Raw genomic sequence first — 27,419 nt, 5'->3', positions numbered from 1 at the left:
TTATGGTGAGTAGATGATTTTAATTGATAATTTCACCAGGTGTTTAATGTGTTCAATTCATAATTAGAGCTGTCAAGCAACTTTCATGACAGGAAGATCACCAACTGAATGAGATGTTTCACTTTTCCAGTGTGGTGTAATGTCCAATCCATCTTCATGGTAGTTCTGGAACACAATCAAATCAGAGTCAAATGAGATGCTAAAGCTTCTCCCAGAGGTAGTGGTAAAGTAAAGGGCATCTACCAAATGTTGAAGTTTTGAAAATACGTGGACTCCAATTACGTCATAAAGTTCTCCTCATTGTTTAAACAAATTAGACTTTCTACCAAAAAATGAGTACAAATTACTCAACTGAAGATATTACTTCAGAACCTTAGGTTTCTGAGTGATTAAAACTAAAAAACTGATCTCATATAACTTTGTTGTGGGATAAATTGTCTCCCCTGAAATTCACATGTTGAAGTCTTAACTTCCAGCAACACAGAATGTGACTGGGTAGACAAGGCCTTTAAAGAAGTAATTAAGGTTAAATGAAGTCATTAAGATGGACCCTAATGCAACATGACTGGTCTTACAAGAGATTAGAACACAGATTGGCACAGAGGAAAGACCATGTGACGACAAAGGGAAAACATAGCCATATAGAGGCCAAGGAGAGAGGCTTGAGAAGAAATCAACCCTGCCAATATCTTGATTTTGGACTTTTAGCCTTCCAGAACAGTGAGAAAATAGCTTATTATTTAAGCTACCCCCTCTGTGGTTTGTTGTCATGGCAGTCCTAGCAAACCAATCTACCCCTAATGCAGACATTCTAAGAAAAAGTTACCAACTATATCTAGGAAAAGTTACAGAGGGTCCAATTGATATTCTTTGTCCTGGCTTTAGGAAAATATATATTGTGAACATGTTAACATGTAGGTTTGTATAAATGGAGGAAATGAAACAGAAGTTTCTGAAGAGATGAGTGAAACTTGCTAAACATAATTGAAAAGCGTACTTTATTTCAGATCAATTTGTTCAGTAAACCAAATTAGGAGCAATTAACTAAACCTCTAATTTGTGTACAAGTTAGAGAGCCCTTTATGAAATAAATAAGTCCATAAAGTTTCAAACTTTCAACATTCTGTAGATGCCCTTTACTTTGTTTACATAGGAAAATTTAAACTATAATGATCTTTAATATTTTCCAACTTTGTAATATTTTTTGAATTTAGGGAAAGTTGGGTGTTACTAGGACATATTCTAATAATTTTCATTTTTAAGCTTTCTTCACAAATGCCACCCACCTTAAATCCCCTTTTGAAATCCCATTCTCCTCTTTACTATCATGCTTAGCCCAATTAATTATCCATTTCTTCCCCTTAAGTATCATCAAAGCAAAGCCACTTACTCAAATGACTTTTATTGCAGGTATGGGACAGCAGATGAAAACAATATGAAAAAAATCCCTTTGAATTACATATTAAACATCATTGTTTTAAAATTAGATGGCTATTACACATAAAGGTAAATTTCAGTTTTCTTATATCTTTTATTTCTAGGGTAACCTTTCCACTTGTGATAACTTTCTCCAGCAAGAAATGCCAGCTATTTTCCTTCCCTTTCAAAAACAAAGAGCTTATCTCTTATGTAGATGAATTATTTTTTTCTAATGTAAAGTTCCATATGTGCTATGCACTGGGGCCTCATCTTTCATGTTCAGCCATCCCTTATGTCATTAAGTTACTTTACCTAAGACAAAATATCTCTTCCTAAGAGGAAGTTGTCTTTCCTTGTAAATCAACTGAATCAATCCATATGAAATTTTAATTTTCCTTTCCTGTCTCTTTTTATAAACAATGATTAATGACCAGGTACAACAACAACCTGAAATTAATAGGTAACTGATAGAGATTAAAAAATTGTGGCTCCTCTCACAAAAAATCCTGTACTAGAATATAAAACGCCTTAGTAGTAATAAATAGCAGAAAACAGAACACTGATGGGATCAATGGCTTGTGGATACACATATACATATGACAACTACTGAAATTATAATTTATTAAAATCCTGTCTTATTTTTCTGTCTAGAAAGAGCAGCAGGCATAGATCTTCCATGGCAATGTGCTAGAGAGAAGAGCTGTCCCACAGCTTATTCCTTGACCGTTGCACTTAACCTCTGTGGCCAGTGACTGCTGCTTTCCCTGAATCTTATTTAGGCCACTCTGTTACCCAATAATTTATCAGCTTTTATTTAAGTTGTTCCCAATTAGGTATCTATATCTGATATACATTATGCTCCATCTTGTCCGTTTTTTAACCATTAGAAAGTAACTAATTTTTAAATATGCCAGATGGAAAAATTCTATGTCTGTACCTATATCTGAGACATACATGTGTATATGTAGATATAGATAATATCAATTATCTATCTAAATCTATATAGATAGATGATTGATACTATGAATTACCAATTATCCAAATCCATATAGATAGATAATTGATACATATATACACATATGTATGTATATATAATTACATATTATATATATAGAATTAGGTATATATATAATTTCCAGATCTGAGCATTAACGGGAATTAGCAGTTGAGATTAGTTTCTGTCTTTGCATCTTACCTGGTTACAGAGGTATTTAGGGTAGAACAGTGGAATAGATATTGGTATTTTGGGGACAAAACAAGATATGAAACTAGTAGGTTAGATGATACATTGTCCGAGTTTATAACTAGATGTAAGAAAGACATTTTCTAAAAGGCAAAATTTTATGAAAGACATTTTCTAAAGGGCAATATTAGTCATAGACAAAAACGAGCTACTCTGAAAGGTGGAGTGCTGGTCAAGTAGAGAGTCCAAGGAACACTCAAGAGAAATACTTTAAAGGTGATTTACGTTAAAATTGGCTGGACGGAGAATGACTTTGACGAGTTGAGAGAAGAAGGCTTCAGACGATCAAACTACTCCGAGCTACAGGAGAAAATTCAAACCAAAGGCAAAGAAGTTGAAAACTTTGAAAAAAATTTAGACGAATGTATAACTAGAATAACCAATACAGAGAAGTGCTTAAAGGAGCTGATGGAGCTGAAAGCCAAAGCTCCAGAACTACGTGAAGAATGCAGAAACCTCAGGAGCCGATGCGATCAACTGGAAGAAAGGGTATCAGTGATGGAAGATGAAATGAATGAAATGAAGTGAGAAGGGAAGTTTAGAGAAAAAAGAATAAAAAGGAGTCTTATTTTGATATATATATTATATATATAAAATATATTTATATAATATATTATACTTATATATAAAATATATTTATATAATATATTATACTTATATATAAAATATATTTATATAATATATTATATTTATATATAAAATATATTTATGTAATATATTATATTACTATATATAATATATATTTATATAATATATAATATATTTATATATGAAATATATTTATATAATATATATTATCTTAATATATATCAAATATATTTATATAATATATATTACATTAATATGTATAAAATATATTTATATAATATATATTATATTTATATATAATATATTTATATAATATATAACATGTAATATATAAATATATTACATATAATATATATTTATATATTAAATATATATTAAATACATTAAATTATATTAAATATATTTAACATTAAATTTAATATATTTATATATTATATATTTATAATATATATTGTAAACATATTTTTTATTATATATTTATAATATATATTATGAATACAACACATTTATAATATATATTATGAATACAACACATTTATAATATATATTGTGAATACAACACATTTATAATATATATTGTGAATACAACACATTTATAATATATATTGTGAATACAACACATTTATAATATATATTGTGAATACAACACATTTATAATATATATTGTGAATACAACACATTTATAATATATATTGTGAATACAACACATTTATAATATATATTGTGAATACAACACATTTATAATATATATTGTGAATACAACATATTTATAATATATATTGTGAATATAACATATTTATAATATATATTGTGAATACAATATATTTATAATATATATTGTGAATATATTATATTTATAATATATATTGTGAATATATTATATTTATAATATATATTGTGAATATATTATATTTATAATATATATTGTGAATATAATATATTCACAATATATATTATGAATATATTATATTCATAATATATAGTACTTACAATATATATCATGTATTTATAATATATATTATAGTTATAATATATATTATAAATTTATAATATATATTATAGTTATAATATATATTATAAATTTATAATATATATTATAGTTATAATATAAATTATCTATTTACAATATATATGTATATTATATGTTTATATATATATTTATATATTTATATATATTTATATATTTATATATAAATATATATTTATATATTTATATATATATATTTATTTATATATAAATATATATTTATATATTTATATATTTATATATAAATATATATTTATATATTTATATATATTTATATATATATTCATATATATAAATATATATTTACATAGATATTTATATATAAAAATTTACATATATGTATATAAATATATATGTATATATAAATATATGTACATATATTTATATGTCAAAATATATATTTACATATATATTTATATGTCAAAATATATGTTTACATATATATTTATATATCAAAATATATGTTTACATATATTTATATATCAAAATATATGTTTACATATATTTATATATCAAAATATATGTTTACATATATTTATATATATTTATATATAAAAATATATTTACATATATATTTATATATAGAAACATATTATATAAATATATAATATATATTTAATTTATATATATAAAATAATTAAATTAATATAAATTTAATATTAAAATAATATAAATATTAAATTAATAAATTTAATTATGAAATTTATAAATTTAATTATTAAATTAATAAATTTAATAATTAAATTCATATAAATAAATAAATATATTTAATTTATATTTAAATATATTTATAATACATATTAGAGATTTATATGATATATTATATATTTTAGAGTATTATATATGTATAATATATTGTAAATTTATTATATAGAATAGATTATATATTATATATAACATATAGAATATATTATATATCATATAACATATAGAATATTATATATCATATAACATACAGAATATTATATATCATATAACATACAGAATATTATATATCATATAACATACAGAATATATTATATATCATATAATATACAGAATATATTATATATCATATAATATACAGAATATATTATATATCATATAATATACAGAATATATTATATATCATATAATATACAGAATATATTATATATCATATAATATATAGAATATATTATATTATACATGTTAACATAATAATATTAAAATTAATATAATATTAATTATTATATATAATATATAATTATATATTATAATGAATATATATTAATATAATAATATATTCATATATTTTAGAAATATATAACTTTATATATTATATATTTATTATATAAAATATATAATAAAGATATAATATATTTATACAATATATTATATATTTATAATATATTTACATATATATAATTTGTTTTTAAGTGCATTTTTGGTTCTTAATCTTTGGTTTTGAAGTGCATTTTTGGTTCTTAATCTTGCTATCAATAAAACCATACCCTTACCTTGCTATCAATAAAACCATACCCTTTTCTTTTTTTTCCAATGAACAGAAATGCACTTTCAAAGTTTATGGATTTTTATAAATTTAACTGTTTTATCCCAATGCCAAACTAAACCATGCCATGATTTGTTACTCACATATCCTCTCTGTACATACCCTGAAATTCTTTGATTTTGCCTACCATAAAACTGCTAATGTGATGACTATGGCAGCTATTTTCTTTTGCATCCAATAACTGAGAAACTATAAAAAATTACCATGTATAATAACTTATTAATAACTATAAGATTGATTATTGAACATATTTAACACCTGGAGTAGGTTTCTGTTTACATGTTTGCCAAATAGTTCAGCCTGATAAGAAAACTCAATCATTATTTAGATATTATCACTGGATACTTTCCACAATACTTTTATTCATATTTTGCTTTATTTACAGAAGCAATTTCATTTTATTATGGATTAGGGCTCAGATTAGGCTAAGGGAAGAACTTGCATTTGAATCATTTAAAAAAGAATAACTATAAAAACTATCATAAACTATATACAAGGCTTAAAATGGAACTGTGCTCCCTTAGAAATTATTCGGTGTCTTCAGGACCATATTCAGTATGTTCAAAACACCAGAATTATTTCATCTGGTATATTTACTAATGAGGTATTGTCCAATGGTTAAAAAAATAGACCTGAAGGAACATGATACAAAAATACTAAATGACTGAAAGGAGACCAGGGGCTGTATATATTTGCCTCATATATTTGCCTGCCTTAACGACAGGGCATGGTGGCTCACGCCTGTAATCCCAGCACTTTGGGAGGCCAAGGTGGGCAGATCACTTGAGGGCAGAGGTTTGGCCAACATGGTGAAACCACATCTCTACTAAAACAAAACAAAACAAAACAAATACAAATTAGCTGGATGTGGTGATGCATACCTGTAATCCCAGCTACAAGAGAGGCCGAGGCAGGAGAATCACTTGAACCTGAAGGTGGAGATTGCAGTAAGCCTGAGATCATGCCACTGCACTCCAGCCAGGGCAACAGAATAAGATTTGACCAAAAAAAAAAAAAAAAAAAAAAAAAGGGAATGATCTAAGTATTAGCAAGTTATTACTTTGTGATTTGACAAAGAAGATATATGTTGCAAAGAGAATTGGAATAATATCATTTTCAAAATTCCTTTCGTATTTTTCCTGGACTCTCACTTTTTAAAGAGGCCAAACTTTGTATAAAAAATAATGCAAATAGCTACAACACTTGCATGTGAGTTTAGGATGTTTATGACCCTTAGACATACCTTTTTCTCTGGAGGCAACATTTCTTTTTACTTCATAAATAAACTTTAGAAAACTTTACTGTATAAACCCACAGAGCAATGGTTTTGGATTTTGCCATCTCTTGCAAAATTGAGCACTTTTGGAATTGTATTAATGGTGCCTTATCTTCTTAGCCATCCCTCCCTCCCCCATTTTTCAAAATCGGTTAGCTTCACTTGGACCCCATTTTTGTCACTCATGTGGTTTTATCAGGTTTCAAGTACCATTACAGAATGACTGTCACCTTTTCTATAGAAATAGCTTAAGTTCCTCAACCTAAAGTACCAAAATTCAGTAAGTTACTTAGCCATCAAAGCTATGTGACAATGTTAGATATAAAACATTTTTTATGAAACATAAGTATTTCATGTCCTCTAGTACTTGAAAAACCTGTTTTAAAGTTACACTAAAAGTTAAGCAAAATGAATGGGGGTAAAAAATCTTCAAACAGCTTACAAATTCACAAAAGAGAAGAACGGAGAACAATGCATGTTGTCCTCTTGGTGCAAAAATAATAAAATAATAAAAACAAAGCCTTTTATTCGTATGTGCATATATGCATGTATGTACTGTTTCAATGTTAATTGTGACTCTCTCAGTGCATATATACCAAGGAAGTCCTTATGTTGGAGGGGTTAGAGAACATTAGTAATCATTAGCAGATAATCTTATATCTAGTTATTATTTTTTGAAATGGTTTCCAGAATCAATATTCTTAGGTGTACACTAGTAGTCTTCCATTTTTCTTTGACTTTAATGTTTTACATCCTGCTTCTTAGTCCCTTTTTATTATTACATAATGGTTGATCTAGGATTCTAATGCATATTTTTAATTTCCATATTTGTTCAATACAGCACATTCCTGCAAATACAACTAATGTAAATTACTAAGCAATGTGCAATACTTACTGAGCAGACACAAAGGGTATAGAGAGTAGGATCAGTAGTAGGAGGAGAGGCTGATGGTGAGCAATTATGAATAGAACAACTACCTTCTTAAATTCTGTAGCAGATCTTTAAACTAATAATATAATTTTATGTAATTTTAACACAACTATACATTTTTGCAAATAAAGATACATAGGATTAGAAGAAACCGAACCTGTGGTGCTAAAGAAAAATTCTCCCAAATCCACAAACAATTACACTACATAACCGCAGTCTAAATGTTGGTGTCATATGAGATTCATTCAGACTCAAATTCTGGTTTTGCACTATCTGTGCAAATTTATTGTTACTTAACCTTTCTGAGCTTCAATTAAATGGAGATATATTAGGATTGTGAGGATTAAGTGATAATACAAGGAAAGTGTTTAGCAAATAGTAGTAAATAAATAGTAGTCATTTTTGCTGCTGCTGTTATTTTAACTTAAAAAAGATTTTGTGGATTAAGCATTTGTGAGATAACTTGAATATGATTATAATTATGCAATAATTTTGAAATTTGCCACTGCTTTTACAAGCATTTTCTTGATTATGAAGTAATTTGGTATAAGACTTTTCACTTGGTACATAATTAACTTGGTATATGACTTATAACTTCTGTGCCCTTTTTCTGTAATCCTTATTTGTTTAAGATTGATTGTATTGATTTCTCATGAAAATAAGTTTGAATCAATTAGTGATAATAAAATTATTGCATATTTTTGATGCTACTGAAAATGATGTTATTTTAAATTTTATCTTCTATTTTTGCTACATTGACATGTGTATATATATATATACACATACATGTAAAATGTAATAAATTCAATGTGTATACATATATGTGTGTGTGTATATATACATATACGTATGTGTATATATACATATATGTATGTGTGTACATATATGTATGTTTGTATATATAAGTGATATATATAAATTGGCTAGTGTAACAAAGATAAAAGTGTTGGCAAAGATGTGGAGAAACATTGCATATTCTCTCTCATTGGTTGTATCTGAAAATTAAAACAAACTCATGGAGGCAGAGGATAAAAGCATGATTATCAGAGTCTGGAAAAGGTAGTGGGGAATTGAAGGAGAGATGAGAATAGTTAATGCACAAAAATTAGAAAAAAATGACTAAGACCTACTTTTTGATAGCACATTGTAGTGACTATAGTCAATAATAACTTAATTGTACATTTAAAAACAACTATAAAAGTATATTTGTATTTTTTTTAGTACAATAATTTTTTTATTATTATACTTTAAGTTCTGGGGTACATGTGCACAACGTGCAGATTTGTTACATAGGTATACATGTGCCATGGTGGTTTGCTGCACCGATCAACCCGTCATCTACATTAGGTATTTCTCCCAATGCTATCCCTCCCCTAGCCCCCCACCCGCTGACAGGCCCCAGTGTGTGATGTTCCCTTCCCTGTGTCCATATTTGTATTGTTTTTAACACAAAGGATAAATGTTTGAAGAGGTGGTTACCCCATTCTCCATGATGTAATTATTAACACCTAGTCTTTGATAGTACCATTCCTGTAATCCAAGCACTTGAGGAGGCTGAGGCGGTGGATTGCTTGAGCCCAGGAGGTGGAGACCAGCCTGGGCAACATGGCAAAACTCCATCTCTACAAAATACAAAAATTATCTGGGTGTGGTGAAGAGCTCTTGTAGTCCCAGCTACTGGGGAGGCTGAGGTGGGAGAATCACCTGAGCCTGGGGAGGTTGAGGCTACTGGGGAGGCTGAGGTGGGAGAATCACCTGAGCCTGGGGAGGTTGAGGCTGCAGTGAGCTGTGATCACACCAATGTACCTCAGCCTGGGCAACAGAGAGAGACACTGTGTCAAAAAATAAATTAGTCTATGAAAAATATCTGGAAATGTAGAATGTAAGCTGAGAATGACTATTTTGAAGGAGTCAACAATGTGATGTTCTAGGAGAATTGCATTCTACAGAGAAGGAACAAGTGTAAAGGCTTAATATTGTAAGGTTACATGTGGTAAAATATTTTTAAAAATCCAATGCAACAAGTGCATGGTAGACAAAAGGAATAGTGTTGTCACATGAGGGCAGATAAATAGTCAGCACACAGAGCATTAATGGATTTATAAGCCAGAGCAAAAGAAAAGTTGATGGTAAGTGTGGCATCAGTACACTAGAAAGCTTTGACCAACGGAGAAACATGATGGTTTCTATATGGAGAATAGGATATGGTGTTGTGGAGAGACATGAAGCAGGGGCTTCCCCTGCACTTAGAGGGCTTTGGAGTTTTCAGGTAAGAGATAATGGTTGTTTGGATTTTTAGTGTACAGAAGTTTTCAAGTAAGAGATAATGGTTGATTGGACTTCTAGTGTACAGAAGTGGTAGAAATGTAATGAATTATACCAATTCAAGTATTTTGCAGGTAGACAGGATAGGACTTACTACTAGTAGGCAGGGTGAAGAAAAAAGAGTAATTAGGGATGACTCACTGATTTTGGATTAAGCTACAGACTGGATACCAGCATCATTTAATGGGTTTGCTAGAACTTGAGGAGAAAGAGGCATTGGTGGAGGGACGTCAACAGTTCCCTTTGGGATTTGTTAATTTTGAGATACCTGGAAGCTAGTCAACTAGATGCCTTAACTAAGTATTTGGATATGGGAATATGGAGCTGAGTAAATAAGTAAATACTAGGTTTAAATATAAGATTCAACAGCATAAGAATGGTATGTAAAGCCATTTTTTTCATTTTTATTTTTTATTGGAATAACTGAGAAAACAACATAGATGTAAATGAAGAGGTACTAGAATAAAAGGACACTGCTATTAAATTTAACTACATGAAAGTTCCTGGTGATGGTGCACCTCAGTAGGATATTAAAGGTAGAAGCTCAATTTTTCTGTCATTTTACATTTCAATCTAAAACCTGACTTTTGAATCCTATTGGTGAAAATAATCTTAAGGGCCTTTTTATAGAGGAAAAAGAGGATTTGAAATGATTTCCTAAATCCTCAGAGAGATGGTAACATTTCCAGAAAAGTTTAGCAATCTCAACACATAATTCTACTATAAGCAGAGGAAGATGATGAGCAGGTTCCTAGAGGGAGTGGGAGGAAAACAAAGGGCTAGGATTTGACTCCCTCTGCCACTACAGCTGACCCAGGCTAACAAGGTGTGATCACCTGGCAGATCATGAGTTACAATAACCACTGACTCTTAGTAGTTGATTCAGGAAGGACAGGACCCAATGTTGAATGTTAAAGAAAAACAATTATTCCTTACTGTTCCTTGGAAGCTAGCTCTTGAGAACATACAGAATAGGAGACCCTTCCTTTAATGTCCAAGAGAAGCTTTATGTTGCATCCAAAGTTTATGTCAGGAAGAATAAAGAGAAGAGAAAATCATTTTGCAAGTTCTGCAGCAACATTGAGTTTATTTAAGAAAATGTTAAATCAGAAATAAATGAATTGTCGTTTAATTGAGAAGTTCAAGGATATTTCATTTTGCCCAATATTGCTTTTTATTTTTTCCTCAAATCAATAGGACTTATGGGTCACGACAGAGTTTAATATAGTTTTAAAGACAGTAAGTTAATTGTTTCCACATCTAAATAAATATTATGTATATATTCTTATTCTGTTACACTCTGTTAAATTCTGGTGAATTTAGTTTTGTGAAGTATTTAGCCATTTATCAAGTAGCTCTTTCATATACCTCATTTAAATTTGTTCTTGTCAGTAATAAACAATTTTGATTTTCATCCTTCTTTCAATAAAAGTAAATTGATTACTATTTTCTATTTTAAAACTTTGGATGCTTAATTGGTAATAATATCATCTATCATAAGCTAGTAACCTCTCCCTAATTAGAGACTTCCTTAACCTTTCCATGGACACTTTTTAAAGCTTCATTTATTTGGTTGTCTCGCCATGTTCTTTGAATATTTCTTAAAATGAGAAAGTCCAAACTTCATAAAATTCTAAAAGAAACATACTCAGAAAATTACAGAGATAATATAAGAACAGTGTCAATTTGAACCTTTACATTGGTTCGATTTTTATTATTTTAAATTTATTTAATTTGATCAGTAAAATCATATTTATCGTGTACAATATGATGTTATGAAGCATGTATACATTGTGGAATCCTGAAATCTTGCTAATTGACATAAGCATCACCTCACATGGTTATTATTTATGCGATGAGAGCACAATGTTCATTCTCTTAGCATTTTTCAAGAATACAATATATTGTCATTAACTATAGTCACCATGCTATATAATAGATTTTTTGAACTTATTCCTCCTATCTAATTATAATTTGGTTCAATTATTATTACATCTACTGTGTACCCACAAAAATGAAAAAGACAAGAATTAATTCAATCTGGCTTAAAATAAAACAAAACTAGCCGGGCACGGTGGCTCACGCCTGTAATCCCAGCACTTTGGGAGGCCGAGACGGGCGGATCACGAGGTCAGGAGATTGAGACCATCCTGGCTAACACGGTGAAACCCCGTCTCTACTAAAAATACAAAAAAATTAGCCGGGAGTGGTGGCGGGCGCCTGTAGTCCCAGCTACTCGGGAGGCTGAGGAAGGAGAATGGCGTGAACCCGGGAGGCGGAGCTTGCAGTGAGCCGAGATCGCGCCACTGCACTCCAGCCTGGGCGACAGAGAGAGACTCCATCTCAAAAAATAAATAAATAAATAAACAAAACAAAACTGACTTACCAAGTGTGCTTCTTTTGGATTGGAAGTGTGACATCCGACAACCATAAACATGACTGTGGTTGTTTAAACTTCAGAAAGAAAGATGTAGGCTCATCAGGCGGTAATACATTTTTTTTCTTTTCTTTTACTTTTTTTTTTTCTTCCAAAGGAATGCTATATTTACTTGAAAGTAGGCTTTCTACAAGGTGTTTAACTTCATGTCATGGCTCCTATATTTCTTTGTATCTGTGGATGCAGCTTGAGATTATTTTAAATCTATAGATACATCTGTCTCCTTGGATTTTTTAAGCCTTTATTAAGCTGTCTGTGTGTGTGTGTGTGTCCATAGATTTAGTGTCATTATCTTCAACATCCTTATCTGAATATTCTTCTTTAAATCTTTCTAGAGATCATTCATTGAATCCTTCATATCCCCAAATTTAAGTATATGTATTCTTCAAGTCTTTCAATGCATACCTCTTTAATTTTTCTTAACATCTTTCTTATATATTTTTATAAACCTCTTCTGAGTTCTCCTTTGTATCCTTCTTTACCACCTTTTAAAAATTATTTAATTCTTTGAGCCCTCTTGTTTTCTCACAAATTCAGCTGCAGACTACCACTATTGTTTCATCAAATACGCTTTTGAATTATTCTTTCAGTTCGAATTCTTATCCAAGGCCTACTTGCCCTTGGATGAAAAGAAGGATTTCTTTTCATCTTTCTTTGCATCCTTCTTTTCATCTTTCTTTGCATTCTTCTTAGCATTTTTCTTTTCATCCTTCTTTGAATCAGCAGATTCTTTCTCAGTATCTTTCTTGGCATCTTTCTTGGTGTCCTTCTTAGACTCTTTATTGACATCATCCTTTGAGTCACTGTCTGTACTACTGGGCTTCTTCTTATCTTTCTTACCTTTTTTAATCTCCTTTGCATCTTTCTTGGCATCCTTCTTGACATCCTTCGATTCATCACCTTTGTTTGCATCTTTTTTTCCATCCTCATCCTTCTTTTCATCTGCTTTTACAGCTTGTAATTCTATGCCTGAATCCTTGCCCTTTGAATCCTTTTTGCCTTTCTTACTATCTTTCTTTGCACCTCCTTTTTCATCTTCAGATTCTGTTGCTGAGTCTTTGCCTTTCTTCGAATCCTTTTTATCTTTTTTGTTATCTTTCTTTGCACCTCCTTTTTCATCTTCAGATTCTGTTACTGAGTCTTTGCCTTTCTTTGAATCCTTTTTATCTTTTTTGTCATCTTTCTTTGCACCTTGTTTTTCATCTTCAGATTCTGTAGCTGAGTCTTTGCCCTTCTCTGCATCCTTTTTACCCTTTTTGCTATCTTTCTTTGCATCGAGCTTGTCATCTTTTCCTTTCTCTACATCCTTGTCTTTCTTTGAATCTTTTTTTCCTTGTTTTAATTCTGATTCCAAATCTGTTGTGTCCTCCTGTAATGTCTTGTCTTCACCTTTCTTACCAATTTCTGGGGATAAATATTGAAATATTTCTTAAAATGAGAAAATCCAAACTTGATAAAATTCTAATAGAAACCTAATCAGAAAATTACAGAGATAATATAAAAACAGTAAGTTTTCTCTACCTGCTGCTTTAGAATCCACCTTGACAGTATGAGTTGGTTTGAGAGGCTGCCTCCTGGCAGCTAAATAAACGGATGGTCTTTCAGAAATTCTCATTAAAGAACGGTACATCCATAATGGTTGTCTACGATCTCCTCTTAATTTTTCTTCATCAATTATCTGAAAGATGTTTACAATAATGATGAACAACTTGTGGGTGAATAATACAGTTTTTATTAGTATATCCCAAATATATTTTAACTTCAACCATAAAAAGATTTTAGCTTTTGTTAAAAAATGGGGAAGTTTGAGATTTCATCCTTTATTTTGCTTTTTTATTTTCATCCTTTTTTTAAACTAGTGAATAATCATGCCACATTTGGAGCTTACTTTCAGTTTATAGGATCTTCATAGTTCCCTCAGGATTTTAGGTTCAAATTGGTAGACTCATAGCATATCTTCAGAATCATAGGAGGCTTTTTAAACTCTGTGTTCTTGAGATTTCTTGGAATATCTTGCCCACCTTCTATTTCTAGGTAAATCAGAAACTATTCTCTAATATCTAATAGTTCAGGTTGAGGCATGTCTTAGTCTATTTTCATTTTCAGAGTCTCTGGAATTTAGAATGCTACTCATGGTTAAAGATAAAAGCCTGAAACTCCTATTGCTTGGCAGATACAAATTGAGTATCATCAGATTGGTAACTGAAATAATGAAATCTGTAACAGAGAATGTTAATTTGAGAGAAATTATGCATTTTGTTTTCAACTTCTAATTAAATATGTACAAAACTGAATGGCAAAAATAGCTAATCTCTGTAAAAATATTAACAAAAATGGAAAAATAAATTCAGCAAGAAAAAAAGAACTTTGTTCACTATTAATGGGTTACATTTTTAAAAATAAACAAGTTAATGATACATTTATTTTGTGAAAACTTTTCTTTGAACATATGCATATCCTATGTTGACTCCAGAAACATTGGAAAATATTTATTTTCCAATACTCTGAATCCTGAATTCTATATTACAGAACTGAGGAAGCATTAAAGGTATAATGTAATCCCATGACTCAAATGAGAGTTTTCTCCAGCTGTAGAACATTTCCTGAATGTTCACACTAACTCTAACATCAGGAACTCCATAATTTTGTGCTTCTTGGAAACAATTTTTATAATGTGTGGTTACTTAAAAATATAGTTAATATGAAATAAAGGGGGCAACTGTATACAGTAAAATGCAGATAAAACATATCTATTTTCTTTAAGTGGTAGACTTTAAATTATCTCTAACTGTGCTGTTCAATAGGGCATTTCATAGCCACATATGAATTTACTTTAATTCAATGTAATTTAAATGTAAAATTCAATTCCTTAGTTGCACTAGCCTCATTTCAAGTATTTAATAGCTTCATTGGACTACAGAGATAAATATTCCCATCATTGCAGAAACTTGTTGGTCAGCTTTGATCTATAACACATACAACTATACAAGATTTCACAAGCTTGCTACTTAGTGATTACTTAATACTAATTATAATTACTTATTGTGGTTATAATTATTACTAAGTTATTACTTATTACTGATAAGTATAAAATCTTTCCAATGCTTACAGGAAACGTATTGTCCCGTATTTGAGAAGGTTTTGATCTCCTTTTGGTTCCTGGCCGTTGTGGTTTGGGAAATAACAGGGCAAAGTGTTGCTGATTCCATGATTTTTTACTTAATTCACTGACTAAAATGAGGGAGACAAAAAACACATTTTGGAGTGAATAGAATTCCATCATAGCTGAAATGGCATTACGTGCAACGTATATCATGTACATGAATAAACAAGTGATTCAAATTATGATTTCATGTATTTGGTAATGTTTGCAATTTTCTGTTATCAATATGAGAAAATAAAAATTGCTTTTTCTATTTTGAGCAGTTTTACAGATAACTATATAAAGCAGTCATTGCAAAACTAGCGTAACTATAATATAAATGGAAAGATTCAGTTTTACTGTTTCCTTTTAAATCTATCTCTTCCAGTCTAGGTTTTTGCTTTATGCTTTTGGTTAGTATACAATTTTATTAATAACAGAAAATAAGTTAACTACTTCTGTAGCTCCCATAGTACTTAGCACAATGCCAGCATAAATATTCAGTAAATATATGATTTAATCTAAGTGCTAAGACTTAAGATCCCCTTAGTTAATAATAACTTTCCAAGCTACAAGAGTAAATGCGGCCGGGCGCAGTGGCTCACGCCTGTAATCCCAGCACTTTGGGAAGCCGAGGCGGGCTGATCACGAGGTTAGGAGATCGAGACCATCCTGGCTAACACGGTGAAACTCCGTCTCTACTAAAAACACAAAAAATTAGCCGGGTGTGGTGGCGGGCGCCTGTAGTCCCAGCTACTCAGGAGGCTGAGGCAGGAGAATGGCGTGAACCCAGGAGGCGGAGCTTGCAGTGAGCCGAGATCACGCCACTGCACTCCAGCTTGAGCGACAGAGCAAGACTCCGTCTCGGAAAAAAAGAAGGGGGGGGGGGTGGTAAATGCTATACACCCAAGAATGGTATTGTTATAGGTGACATATTTTGTAAAGGAAAATGACAAAAAGCCTACAGAATGGTGACTGGGTAGGTGAAGTAATCTGGAAACTATAATACAAATCATTAAAGTTATTTAAGTTACCAATGAGGACAATGAGAGATTTCATCACTGTATTTAGATACATGCAGCATTAATGTGTGGAAATAATAGACATTTCCTATGAGTTTTCTAAAGAAAATAGGAACAATGGGAAAAATGTACAGAAAAAAATTCTATTTAAGCTCAATATCTGAGGGGAAAATACTTGATATTTGAAGTTCTTCAAAATCAAATACCTTTGCCTTGTCTCGTAAAGAAATTTGGGGCCAATTATAAGCTGGATATAATCTATCAGGAATGTTGTAGAAGAAATTCCTGACATAAACAAGAAGTTATTTATCCAATTTCTACATTACTTTTCAACTGTAAGAATATCTGATTGTATGAATTCTAACAAGTAACTATTTCCGGCTTTCATATACTGAACATATTTACTTAAACTTCCTTGGAATCAAAACAAAGCAAAACATATATAAAAGGTGTTCACTGGGCCTATAAGAAAGGTTCCTTGGGAAATAGTTAATTATCAATTTTATTCCATGGCAATGTTTGCTTTATCACTATGAATGGAGGATAGTACTTACCATAAAATTAAGCACACATGTTTTGCAATAAATATTGAATGCTTTCTTACCTGGAATGTAATTATCATATGGCCCAAAGTTTACTCTTTGGCTATTAAAACAAAAAAGAAAGGCTTTAGTTAATTTATATAAAAATCACTGTTTTAAATTGTCATTATTATACTCCAATACCTGCAATCAACAACTAGAGAAATACTTCACAATCTCAGATATCTTTTGTTATATAAGATTACTTCATCTCCAGGATAATAGAGATGAGCAAATGTGTTTTCAAATTACAACAGTACTAAATAATGGTTGGTCAAACTATATGTACATACATGTATCACATATGTGTGTATATTTTTATATGTGCAATTTGTTTATGAGTGTGTGTGTATAAGCAAATTGCACATCTGAAAATATACATTTAAAAAAATTACAAAAACAAAGTTGAATTATTTTTCCCAGTTCATGCTCCAAATACTTTCTTAATTGAATTTGAAGCAAGGTATCACTTTGTAAACTCTATGCTTATGTAAAAGCATATCCTCAAAATAGTCTCAAAAAACTTCACCAAATCCAAATTATTAAATGGCCTTTGTGTGCACCTGTGAATTTGTGTGTGCATGTATATATGTCAGTGTGGAATTTCATAATTCCACAAAATTCATAAGGAAATTCATTACTTTTTAAAGAAAATCTGAAAAACTATATTGCAAATTGTTTTCCATTTATAGATTCCCATTAGTTTTATTACTATCTTAAAATGTTTGATCCCACGAAGGAGTGTTTTACAATCTAATTTTTATTTATTGGTAATGGAGACCAGTCCTAAGATCTATTAGAGAAATATTATTTTACATTGTTTCATTATATTTTGGACATAGAGCCATCGTTGTTCATGAGTGAGTCTGAGGCTTTTGTGCTCATACACAAACACACACGTGGTGTTTATTTGACAGTGTGTAAAACTTAAGGTTTAAGCATAGAAAAGCAGTATCTTGATACCTTGACTGAAGAATGAAGCTAGCAGCATAAAACGTGGCACATTTTTTCGTGCTATAAAAATTTGTATTAGCTGAATAATATTTAATATGTTTTCACCAATAAGTTATCCAGCATATCATTTTCTTAAACTGAGTACATGCACCAAAATTATTTGCCCCACCATATCTGAATCTCTAAATTCAGATCCAGTCAAAGTACATTTATATCCTACTGAAGAAATGTTGATGCCCAACAATGATTATGAACTGCATTATTCCAAATGCTCTAGAAGAGGAAAGATTTTAAGTTCATGAAACATTATTAAACTTGAGATTTTCAAAATAGTACATTAGAATGATCTGTTAATTTCTTCTATAATTTCTAGGACATATTATTTAATCACCCAGCAATTGGATTTGAAGTCAATAATGAAATTATCTAGAAAATATATAAATATTTGAAAAATAAACAGCTCCTTTTAAAGAACCAGTGGTCCAAAAGAGATCACAATAAAAACCTATTTAAAAAGAAGCAACTGAACAATAGGATAATATATGAAAATGATAGAATACTGCTTAAAAGTTCATAGAGAATAACTTACAGTTTTAATGTTTTATATTATAAAAAAATGTTTAAAATCAATGTTTTAAATCTCTCCACTGAAACTGGGAAAACAGTGAAAGAAAAGAAGTAGAGGAGGAGTAAGTATGTTCCAACTCATTTTTGAGGCTAATAACTCAAATCCTTTTGAGGTCAATACTAAAAATGCATATTACAGATGAATATCCCACATTATTATAGACATATAATTTCTTAAATTTTAAAAATCATACTGACAAACATATAAAATTGCTAATACATCATGACCATCTGGTTTACTTTCCAGAATATGGGGTTGGTTTAACCTAAAATCAACCAATGCAATCATTCCAATTGACAAATAAATAAGAAAAATCATCTGATCATTTCAGTATATGCAGAAGAATTTTTGAAAGTAATATGCATTCATAATTAAAAATTATGAGAAAACCAGTAATAGAGAACATTGCCCACAGATGGATAGAATACATCTAGATAATGCCTATTTTTAAAATCAAACTTATTGGAGGAATATTGACTGTCTTTCCTTAAAAATCAGAAACAAGGCAAAGATAAACCTACTGTATCTATTCAGCATTTAAATCCAGATCCTATTTTGTTTCATAAAGCAATAAAAGCACTAAGATTGAAAAGGAAGAAGTAAAATTGTCTTTATTTGTAGAGGATACAATTGGGTAAATATGATATCCAGTGATATCTATAATAATAACTGTTAAAGCTGCCAATCAAATGTAATATGTTTATATGATACAGAGTTCAATGAATTATACTTGTTTAATGATGATATGATAAACAGTTTAAATGAAGTATATGTCTATATATCAGCAAAATTAGAAGATAAAAATTTAGGAAAATTAGTTAAAATTTGAAATAACACAAAAGCAAATTATACAGAAATAAGTTATTAAAATACGTATAAAAGCTGCATAAGTGAATTGAACTTTTCCTCTAGGAAATAAAGAAAAGGAGGAAAACCAAAGTCCACAGAAAGACTTAGACAAAAATGTTCATAGCAATTTTATTCACAATGCCCTCAAACTAAAAGCAACTCAAGTGTCCATCAACAAAGGAATGGATAAACTAAGTGTGCTATTTAAATGTAATGGAATACTTCTTAGCAATCGAAAGGAATAAATTACTTATATGTGCAATATGGAAACTTTAATGAATACAAAGAAATATTATATTGAAAGAAAAAGTCCAGAAATACTAGCACGTACACAATATAATTTATTGTATTCACTTCAAAAATAAGCAAGACTCTATAGGGTAACTGAACAGCCATTGGTTGGAGAAAAGCAAGTTGGATTGACTGGAATCTGTCATAATGTATCTTTTTTGTGTGATCAAAGTTTTCTATATATTTCTTCGTGTTTATGGGATTAGAGTTAGTGACAGTTCAATACATTTTAACCTCTTGCATTTTTAGTGAGAATCATTTGTAGGAACCAAAACAGCAATAAACCAAATACCCTTGTCCCTACTCACTATGTAAATTACGTGATAAGCAATTAAAGCAATTTGATCTTTTGGATTTGACAGCATTTTCCCACTCTTTAAGTCTGGCTCTGCTGGTGAGAGCATCTCTTTCCTTTCCTCTCTGGTACAGTCAAGTAATTATCTAGGTCAGGGTGCATTTGCAGTCAATTTTTGACATTCTTATTAAAAAAACTTACAAATTGTCTTATTTAGAATAAACTGTTAGCGTATCCCTTATTTTTATTTTGAGATATTTTTATATGGATGTAAATGTATTTTCACAATTTTAAATTAAATCCCTAAGATCTAATTTAATGACTTAACCTAAGAAGAGGGAAAAATGTGATTATTAAGTCAAAAAGTTGTTGTTGTTTTTTAATAGGACTAATGCTTAAAGTGTCTGGATATATATATATGGAAACATAGTAATTAATGCCTCATATTTACCAAGATTAAATGGAATGTAGAAGCTAAAATTCCACCTTCACTTCAAGCTTATATATTCAATCGCTTCAAAATCATTTTCAGTAACTGTGTGTGTTCTGAGGTAAAGAAGGTTTCCAATTGTCAGCAATGTAGAATATAATGTATTTGCAACGTTGAAAAGAAAACTAGGATTAAGTTTTCTGAAATAAAAACTAGAGAAGCAAGAGACATGGGGGACTTTATTTCTTAAGAGAAAAATTATTTCTATTCTACCACCATAAAAAAAATTGTTTAAGGGGTAAACATTTAACCAAGTTTGTTTTTCTGATTATTTTTCCCTTTAGTCTGGATTATATTTTAACCTAAACACAAAATCCACCCATTTTTACTCTTGCCTGTAACTGTATCTCTGCTTAGATGTGTTTTAAAAATATATAGTGGATTCAAAGTCAAAGGATTTAAATGATATATCTCCCCAATTACATGTGAGTTGTTCATAGACCTCCTGTTTGTATGCATATTGCCAGAAATCTTGCCAGTTGACTAGATTTTTGGAATCTGCATCAGCTGCAGGGAAAAGAAGTCCGTAAAAGACATGGTAGAAAGTTTTCTAGGAACTGACTGCAGCCTGAGCTACTCTTCTTGTATTTGCTAGAGGAGTTATCTCTGTAAAGGCAAGGTCAACTGCCCCAGGATTATTGTCTTGCTGAGGAATGGCTCTGTGTGTACTAAGATTCTCTATCTTTCTCTAGCATTTTCTGAAGCAGTGTTTCTTAGCATGGGTTTATTTTGAACTCCTGGCCCAGAAAACATTTTGCAATGTCTGAAGACATTTTGCTTGTCACAATTGTCTATGTGTATGTGTGTGTGTGATGATACTGGCATCTAGTTGATAGAGACCAGGAGTACTGTTAAACATATTATAATGCATTTTACAATGGACAGAATGCTAGATCTCCTCTACCCCCAGCACCTTCTAATCCTCTATTCCAACAAAAAGTTTTCTAGACTACAATGTGAGTGGTGCCAAGATTTATAAAATCTTCTCTACATCAAGGTGAATCCCCAGACCAGGATAGTAAAAGAGGATTTTAGTAATGCTACTCAATAGAGAGAAAAATGTAAAATATGCATTAGATATGAGATCAGGAAGCTAATATTGGAATTTTAAATGTTCATATATTTAGATACCCTATCTCACACCAAATCTTTGTGATTTGGTGTTCTATTCAACATTATAAATGGGCTGAGTTGACTAACACAACCTAAATTTGAGGCCAAGGCCAGAAGAGATGAAACTATTAAATGGTATAGTTGAGGTTTGGATAGAACAAAGGTATTAGAGAAGGAGTAAGTGGGAAGGGAAAAACTGAGTTCAAACAGAAAAATTTTCTTCATCAGATACAAGTTTATAGCCATAGGCACAGAAATGTTAAGTCCTAAACTAAGGCTCTGGCATTCTTAGAAGAATTCAGTGAAAAGACAAATGGAGTCGAAAATTAATTTTCTGCATCTTAAATTTTGTGTGTTAAATGAATTGGGAGCTGTCACTTGAACCCAAAGAAATATGCTAATTTGTTATTAAGATTTTTTATGTGAGCTTTTCTGGCTAATGGTGAGGCCATTTGATTATGAATTCTATGAGTTTCCTCATATAAAAACAAGAATGTTTTGGGATTACACTAGAATAACACCGTAAAAAATAGTCATAAGACCAAAAAGAGGTTTTTAACCATTGTGGTTAAGTTCTCTGAAAGCTATTTGATGCTCATGATAACAATAATACCATCGATATTTTACAGTGCTTATATATTTGAAAGTAATTAAAATATAGTGTAATTCTGCCATGTTAGGTGCCAGAACACAGATTATTGCATAGTAGGCATCAAGTTACTCAGCTTCTGAAGTAATCATGACAAATGCATTTAAACCTTTACCAAAAATTATACTTTAATGATTGTTTTATACCAAAATGGGTACCAGTATCTATGGAAAGCCTATTTTATTTTTAATATTCATGTTTTATCTTTCCTTTAACAATACTGCTAAATGAAGGCCCACCCATACTTTATATTGCAAAACTCCATTCCTTCACCTTTGTTGCATGTCCTCTGTAAAAAGGTTTACAGAATTGAAACGTGTTCTTTACCTACCTTATTTTGACACAGAATAAATTAAGCATAAGTAAACTATTGTCATATAACTTCTCATGCCTGGATTATCTGCTTTACATTACAAAGTACTTTCACATACTCAATATTTTGCAAGAGGGATACAATTAATATTCAGTTGGTCATATTTGGATAGAGCTGCCCCACTTTTTACTAAAGGTTAACACTGTGATATAATGCCTCCTCTAAAATTCAGTCACACTCTTCAGTCACTATTACATACACAAAAATTATTCTCAGAAATTTTCGAGTGGTTCCCTGACTGAAAATCATGAATTATTTTATTTTATATTACTCAAAATGCAATGTGATAAAAAATCAAGTAAGACTAGCAGTAAAAAAACAAACGAAAAAGACTTATCCAAAGCCAGGTATCTATTTTACTGAAATGCATGCACTAGCTATATCTTAAATCAAAACAATCTATTATGTTGCTTGAGAATCTTTGTCTGCTTAAACACATTATCTTTTGCTTATGAATGGCACAATAATAATATAATAAACATCTCTTCATACTAAAGAAGTTAAATGTAAAGCTAACGAGTATTTCAGTTATTTTAAAACATAAAATTTGACTTACAATCTTGGGAGAGACATTTTCCCCACTTACGACTTGCCAGGACTTAAGTATTGTAAGTTCAAACTGGTGATGTTGAAAGGTGACATCATAAAGAAGCCAAGAGCACTTGGAATTAAAGGGGCAAAACAAAAGGAGACACTTGTGTTTTTATGTTCTGTAAAATTCTAAGATTAATATTTACTTTCACTTATTACTGACTAAATCTAGCTAGGAGTTTTAAAAGTAATCAATTGATTTTACACTTTAATAAAATATTTGTTTTATTTTTTTCATGTAGTTGTAACTTATTGACTGATATGGAAAAAAGGTAAGTCTAAACATTTGTCTGTGAGGATCAGCTGTAATCCTAAATTCCCTTTCATTCCTGTAACTTTTGTTAAATCATTTGCATAACTTTACATATCTTTCTCTCATCTTAAACGTATTGTTTGCTCATACATAAAATATTTTAAAGCTATATGCTTTTTAAACTTATAAATATATCTGAGTTAGTACATTTTTATTAAACTCACAATCTTACTCCATTAATAAGTGAATACTAGTACTATATAGAGAGGCATTTAAACATGTTGCTCTTATTTAGCTCTTTTTAAAATGTCTTAGCTATTTTTTGTCTTAAGAAATAATTTTATTAAATATAAGCTACTATAAGAGGTAAACTACAGAAATATTAGTAGTTTGACTCAAAGTTTCTAACTGATCTTACACAATGATAAATTACAGAGGCATTGGAGCTGGGATGGGAGCCTTCCATAATTTAGATTTCTGTGATCTGATTACTTCACTATCTGACTTAATGAGAATATCTACTGAAGTTTTCCTGAAAAGTGATGGTTTAATAAGCAAAATATAATTTCTAATTCTATAATATTTTATTGAGCGTTTTATAGTCTATAGTGCCTTTTGAAAATATTAATCTCTAATGCATTTACTCTATCATCATCATTAAAATCTAAATAATGACTGGGCAACCAGCAATACTTGCCTTCTGCATTATCATCTCTTTAATTAATCTCTTATTGTCATTCTTAATTAAAAGTGTATGATCTAGTAATATCTTAGAGAGCCAATGATATTTTTATAATGAGCATGTGTCAGTCTTCTATTACTACATAACAAATTATTACAAATTTAAGACATAAAACAATACTCATTTTTTATCTCATAATTTTATAATTCAAAAGCTTAGGCAGGTTTAACTAGGTCCTCTGCTTAGGGTCTAACAAGACTGAAATCAAATTGTCAGCTGAACTGTGCCTTACCTGGAGACTCAAAGAAAGAATCAATGTCTAAGCACATTTCAGCTGGTGGCATTTAATTCCTTGTGGCTGTAGTTCTGATATCTCTGTTTTCTTCCTTGCTGTCAGCTGTGAGCTGCTTTCTGTGCTTAGAAACTGCCTAAGTTCCTTCTCAAATACCTCCCCCTACATCTTCAAACCTGAAATATTTCATGGAGTCCTCATAGTTAAATCAGTCTTATCTTTTTTCAGCCTTTCTAACCACTATCAGTTGAGGAAAAACGTTGTTTCCTAAAGGGCTTAAATGGTTAGATTCAAGCAACCTAGATAATGTATTTAACTCAAGGATCAATTGTACTTCATAATGTAGCATATAATGGGAATGCTATCTCCTGTTATTCACAAATTCTACCCACACTCCGAAGGAATGGTAGTTGGGAGCCTTTCTTAAAATTTTGCCTACAACATATCAAATGTTAAGACTAAAAGTCTACTGTAGAACATGAGGATTAATAAAAATATATCAGAATATATCAGCCATATATTTATATATATCAGCCATATAAATATATATATAATATCTTTAGATATTGCTAATGTCTATTCAGCATCAGCACTATAACCATATAGTAATGTTTTTGTGGTTGTTTTTAAGCTTAGAAATCATGTCTTCAAACATAAATATTCTACTTTATAAATGTGTATATGTACATATTTTTAGTGTTTTAAATACTATACAGTTATTTGTATACATTAACTCATTTTTTCTATAATAACAATGTAAAGGTTAGGGGAGGTGGTCCTTGAACAAGATATATTTCCTAAGAGTTTGCAATATGTTATCAACTCAGAAACATGGCTTATAATTTCATCCTTAAAATCAATATATATAATTGTAGATTCTTCAAGCTTGTAATAATTTCAATGAGTCAGTGTTTCACATATTTATGTAGCATGTGCATATATAATGTGTCTATATGTATGATTTGTATATCTACTTATTATTAATCTATGTTTCTATTCATGTTTCATCAATTTATCTCCCTCTTTGTTTCACAAAAGATTTAAGACAATAAAAAGGGTATATAAATGTAGAAATCAGCTTATTAAATGCATTCTAAGACATTTTACACAGTATAATACTTTGTATCATTTCCAAAAGTTTTATTTATAATTGACATGTAATAATTGTCCATATGTATGGGGTATAGTTGTGGGTTTTCAATGCATGTGTATATTGTATAATAATCAAACCAGGGTAATTAGCATGTTTGTCACTTCAAACATTTATTTATTTGTGGTGATCACATTTGTGTTAGTCCATGCTTGTGTTGCTATAAAGAAATACCTGAGACTGGGTAATTTACAGAGAAAAGAGGTTTAATTGGCTCACAGTTCTGCAGGCTGTACAGGAAGCATGACACTGGAATCTGGATTCTGAGTAGTTCTCAGAAAACTTGAAGTCACGGTGGAAGGCAAAGGGGGAGCAGGCATGTCACACGGCCAGAGCAGGAGCAACAGGTCTTGGGGGTGTGGGTACTACACAGTTTAAAACAACCAGATCTCACGAGAACTCACTGGCTATCATGAGACCAGCACCAAGGGGATGGTGCTAAACTATCATGAGAAATCCACTCCCATGATCCAGTTACCTCCCACCAAACCCCACCTATAACACTGGGGATTATAGTTCAACATGAGCTTCAGTGGAGACACAGATCCAAACCACATCAACATTCAAATATTTTCTTCTGACTCTCTTGAAATACATAATACATTATTATTTGCTATAGTCACCCTGCTGTGTAATAGAACACCATAACTTATTTTCATGTCTAACTTTGTACCTATTGACCAACTTCTCCCATATCTCCCTTTCGCTATTCTCCCCAGCCTCTGGTAACCATTATTCTACTCCTCACTTCTGTGAGATCATCTTGTGTTAGATTCTACAAATGAGTGACATCATTCAGAGTTTATATTTCTGTGCCTGGCTTATTTCTCTTGGCAAAATGCCATCCAGGTTCGTGCACGTTATTATAACAAGATGAGATTTCACTGTGTTTTATGGCGAATAGTATTACTATTTGAGTCTTAATGGAAATATATCTGCCTCATATATATAATTTTTATGATATCTTAAGATCTTGCCAATGTCTATCCAGCTTCAACACTACAATAACACAGAAGTATTTTGTGGTTGTTTTGAGCTTAGTAACTACGTCTTCAAGCATAAATATTCTAGTTTTTAAATGTATACGTATATATATTTAAGTGTTTTATGGGTTATAATTTGTGTATACTGAGTCTTATTTATGATAACAGTAAAAAGGTTATAGCACTGCAATAGACATGGAAGTGCAGGTGTGTCTTTGACACACTTATTTTATTTTCTTTGGCTATTTACTCAGTAATGGAATTGCTGTATTGTATGATGGTTCTATTTTTACTTTTTTGAGGA

At 30.5% G+C, this 27,419-nt stretch overlaps 1 protein-coding gene and 1 long non-coding RNA gene across 7 annotated transcripts in view; one reads left to right on the top strand and one right to left on the bottom strand.

Annotated features, from left to right (window-relative positions):
* Positions 1-26,878, bottom strand: CYLC2 (cylicin 2). Of its 3 annotated transcripts, none has more exons than XM_054520387.2 (8): positions 26,806-26,877; positions 24,983-25,158; positions 23,721-23,825; positions 17,546-17,586; positions 15,887-16,008; positions 14,299-14,455; positions 12,727-14,181; positions 1-165 (listed from the first exon to the last, which is right to left on the bottom strand). In XM_054520387.2, the coding sequence occupies exons 3-7, from the start codon at positions 23,735-23,737 to the stop codon at positions 13,388-13,390; spliced, it is 1,131 nt and encodes a 376-aa protein (XP_054376362.2). In that variant the 5' UTR covers positions 23,738-23,825; positions 24,983-25,158; positions 26,806-26,877; the 3' UTR covers positions 1-165; positions 12,727-13,387. The 3 variants fall into 3 exon arrangements, with proteins under 3 accessions (XP_054376362.2, XP_054376361.2, XP_054376360.2); XM_054520386.2 differs by lacking the exon at positions 26,806-26,877 and adding an exon at positions 6,690-6,775 and having other exon boundaries at positions 24,983-25,235; XM_054520385.2 differs by lacking the exon at positions 24,983-25,158 and having other exon boundaries at positions 26,806-26,878.
* The window catches only part of LOC129047963 (uncharacterized), a 246,145-nt gene continuing 242,566 nt past the window's right edge, over positions 23,841-27,419 (top strand). For 2 of the 4 annotated variants that reach the window (XR_010136445.1, XR_010136446.1), the window contains exon 1: positions 26,850-26,981. This is a non-coding gene — a long non-coding RNA (uncharacterized LOC129047963). Of the gene's footprint in view, positions 24,028-26,849; positions 26,982-27,419 lie in introns of those variants that run through there. The other 2 variants (XR_010136447.1, XR_010136444.1) reach the window with 2 other exon arrangements.

The sequence above is a fragment of the Pongo abelii genome, chromosome 13 (genome assembly GCF_028885655.2).
Source record: "Pongo abelii isolate AG06213 chromosome 13, NHGRI_mPonAbe1-v2.0_pri, whole genome shotgun sequence".
Taxonomy (NCBI): Eukaryota; Metazoa; Chordata; class Mammalia; order Primates; family Hominidae; genus Pongo; species Pongo abelii.
The sequence above is the reverse complement of the archived record's forward strand: the minus strand, read 5'-3'. Positions and strand labels throughout refer to the sequence as shown.

Bases quoted from the DNA above. Each gene is read 5' to 3' on its own strand.
- CYLC2 (XM_054520385.2), bottom strand. The intron at 16,009-17,545 runs GTAAGAAAGCAT...CCCTCATTTTAG, and splicing joins ATATGATAATTACATTCCAG to TCAGTGAATTAAGTAAAAAA. The intron at 14,456-15,886 runs GTAAGCATTGGA...AACATCTTTCAG, and splicing joins TACGGGACAATACGTTTCCT to ATAATTGATGAAGAAAAATT.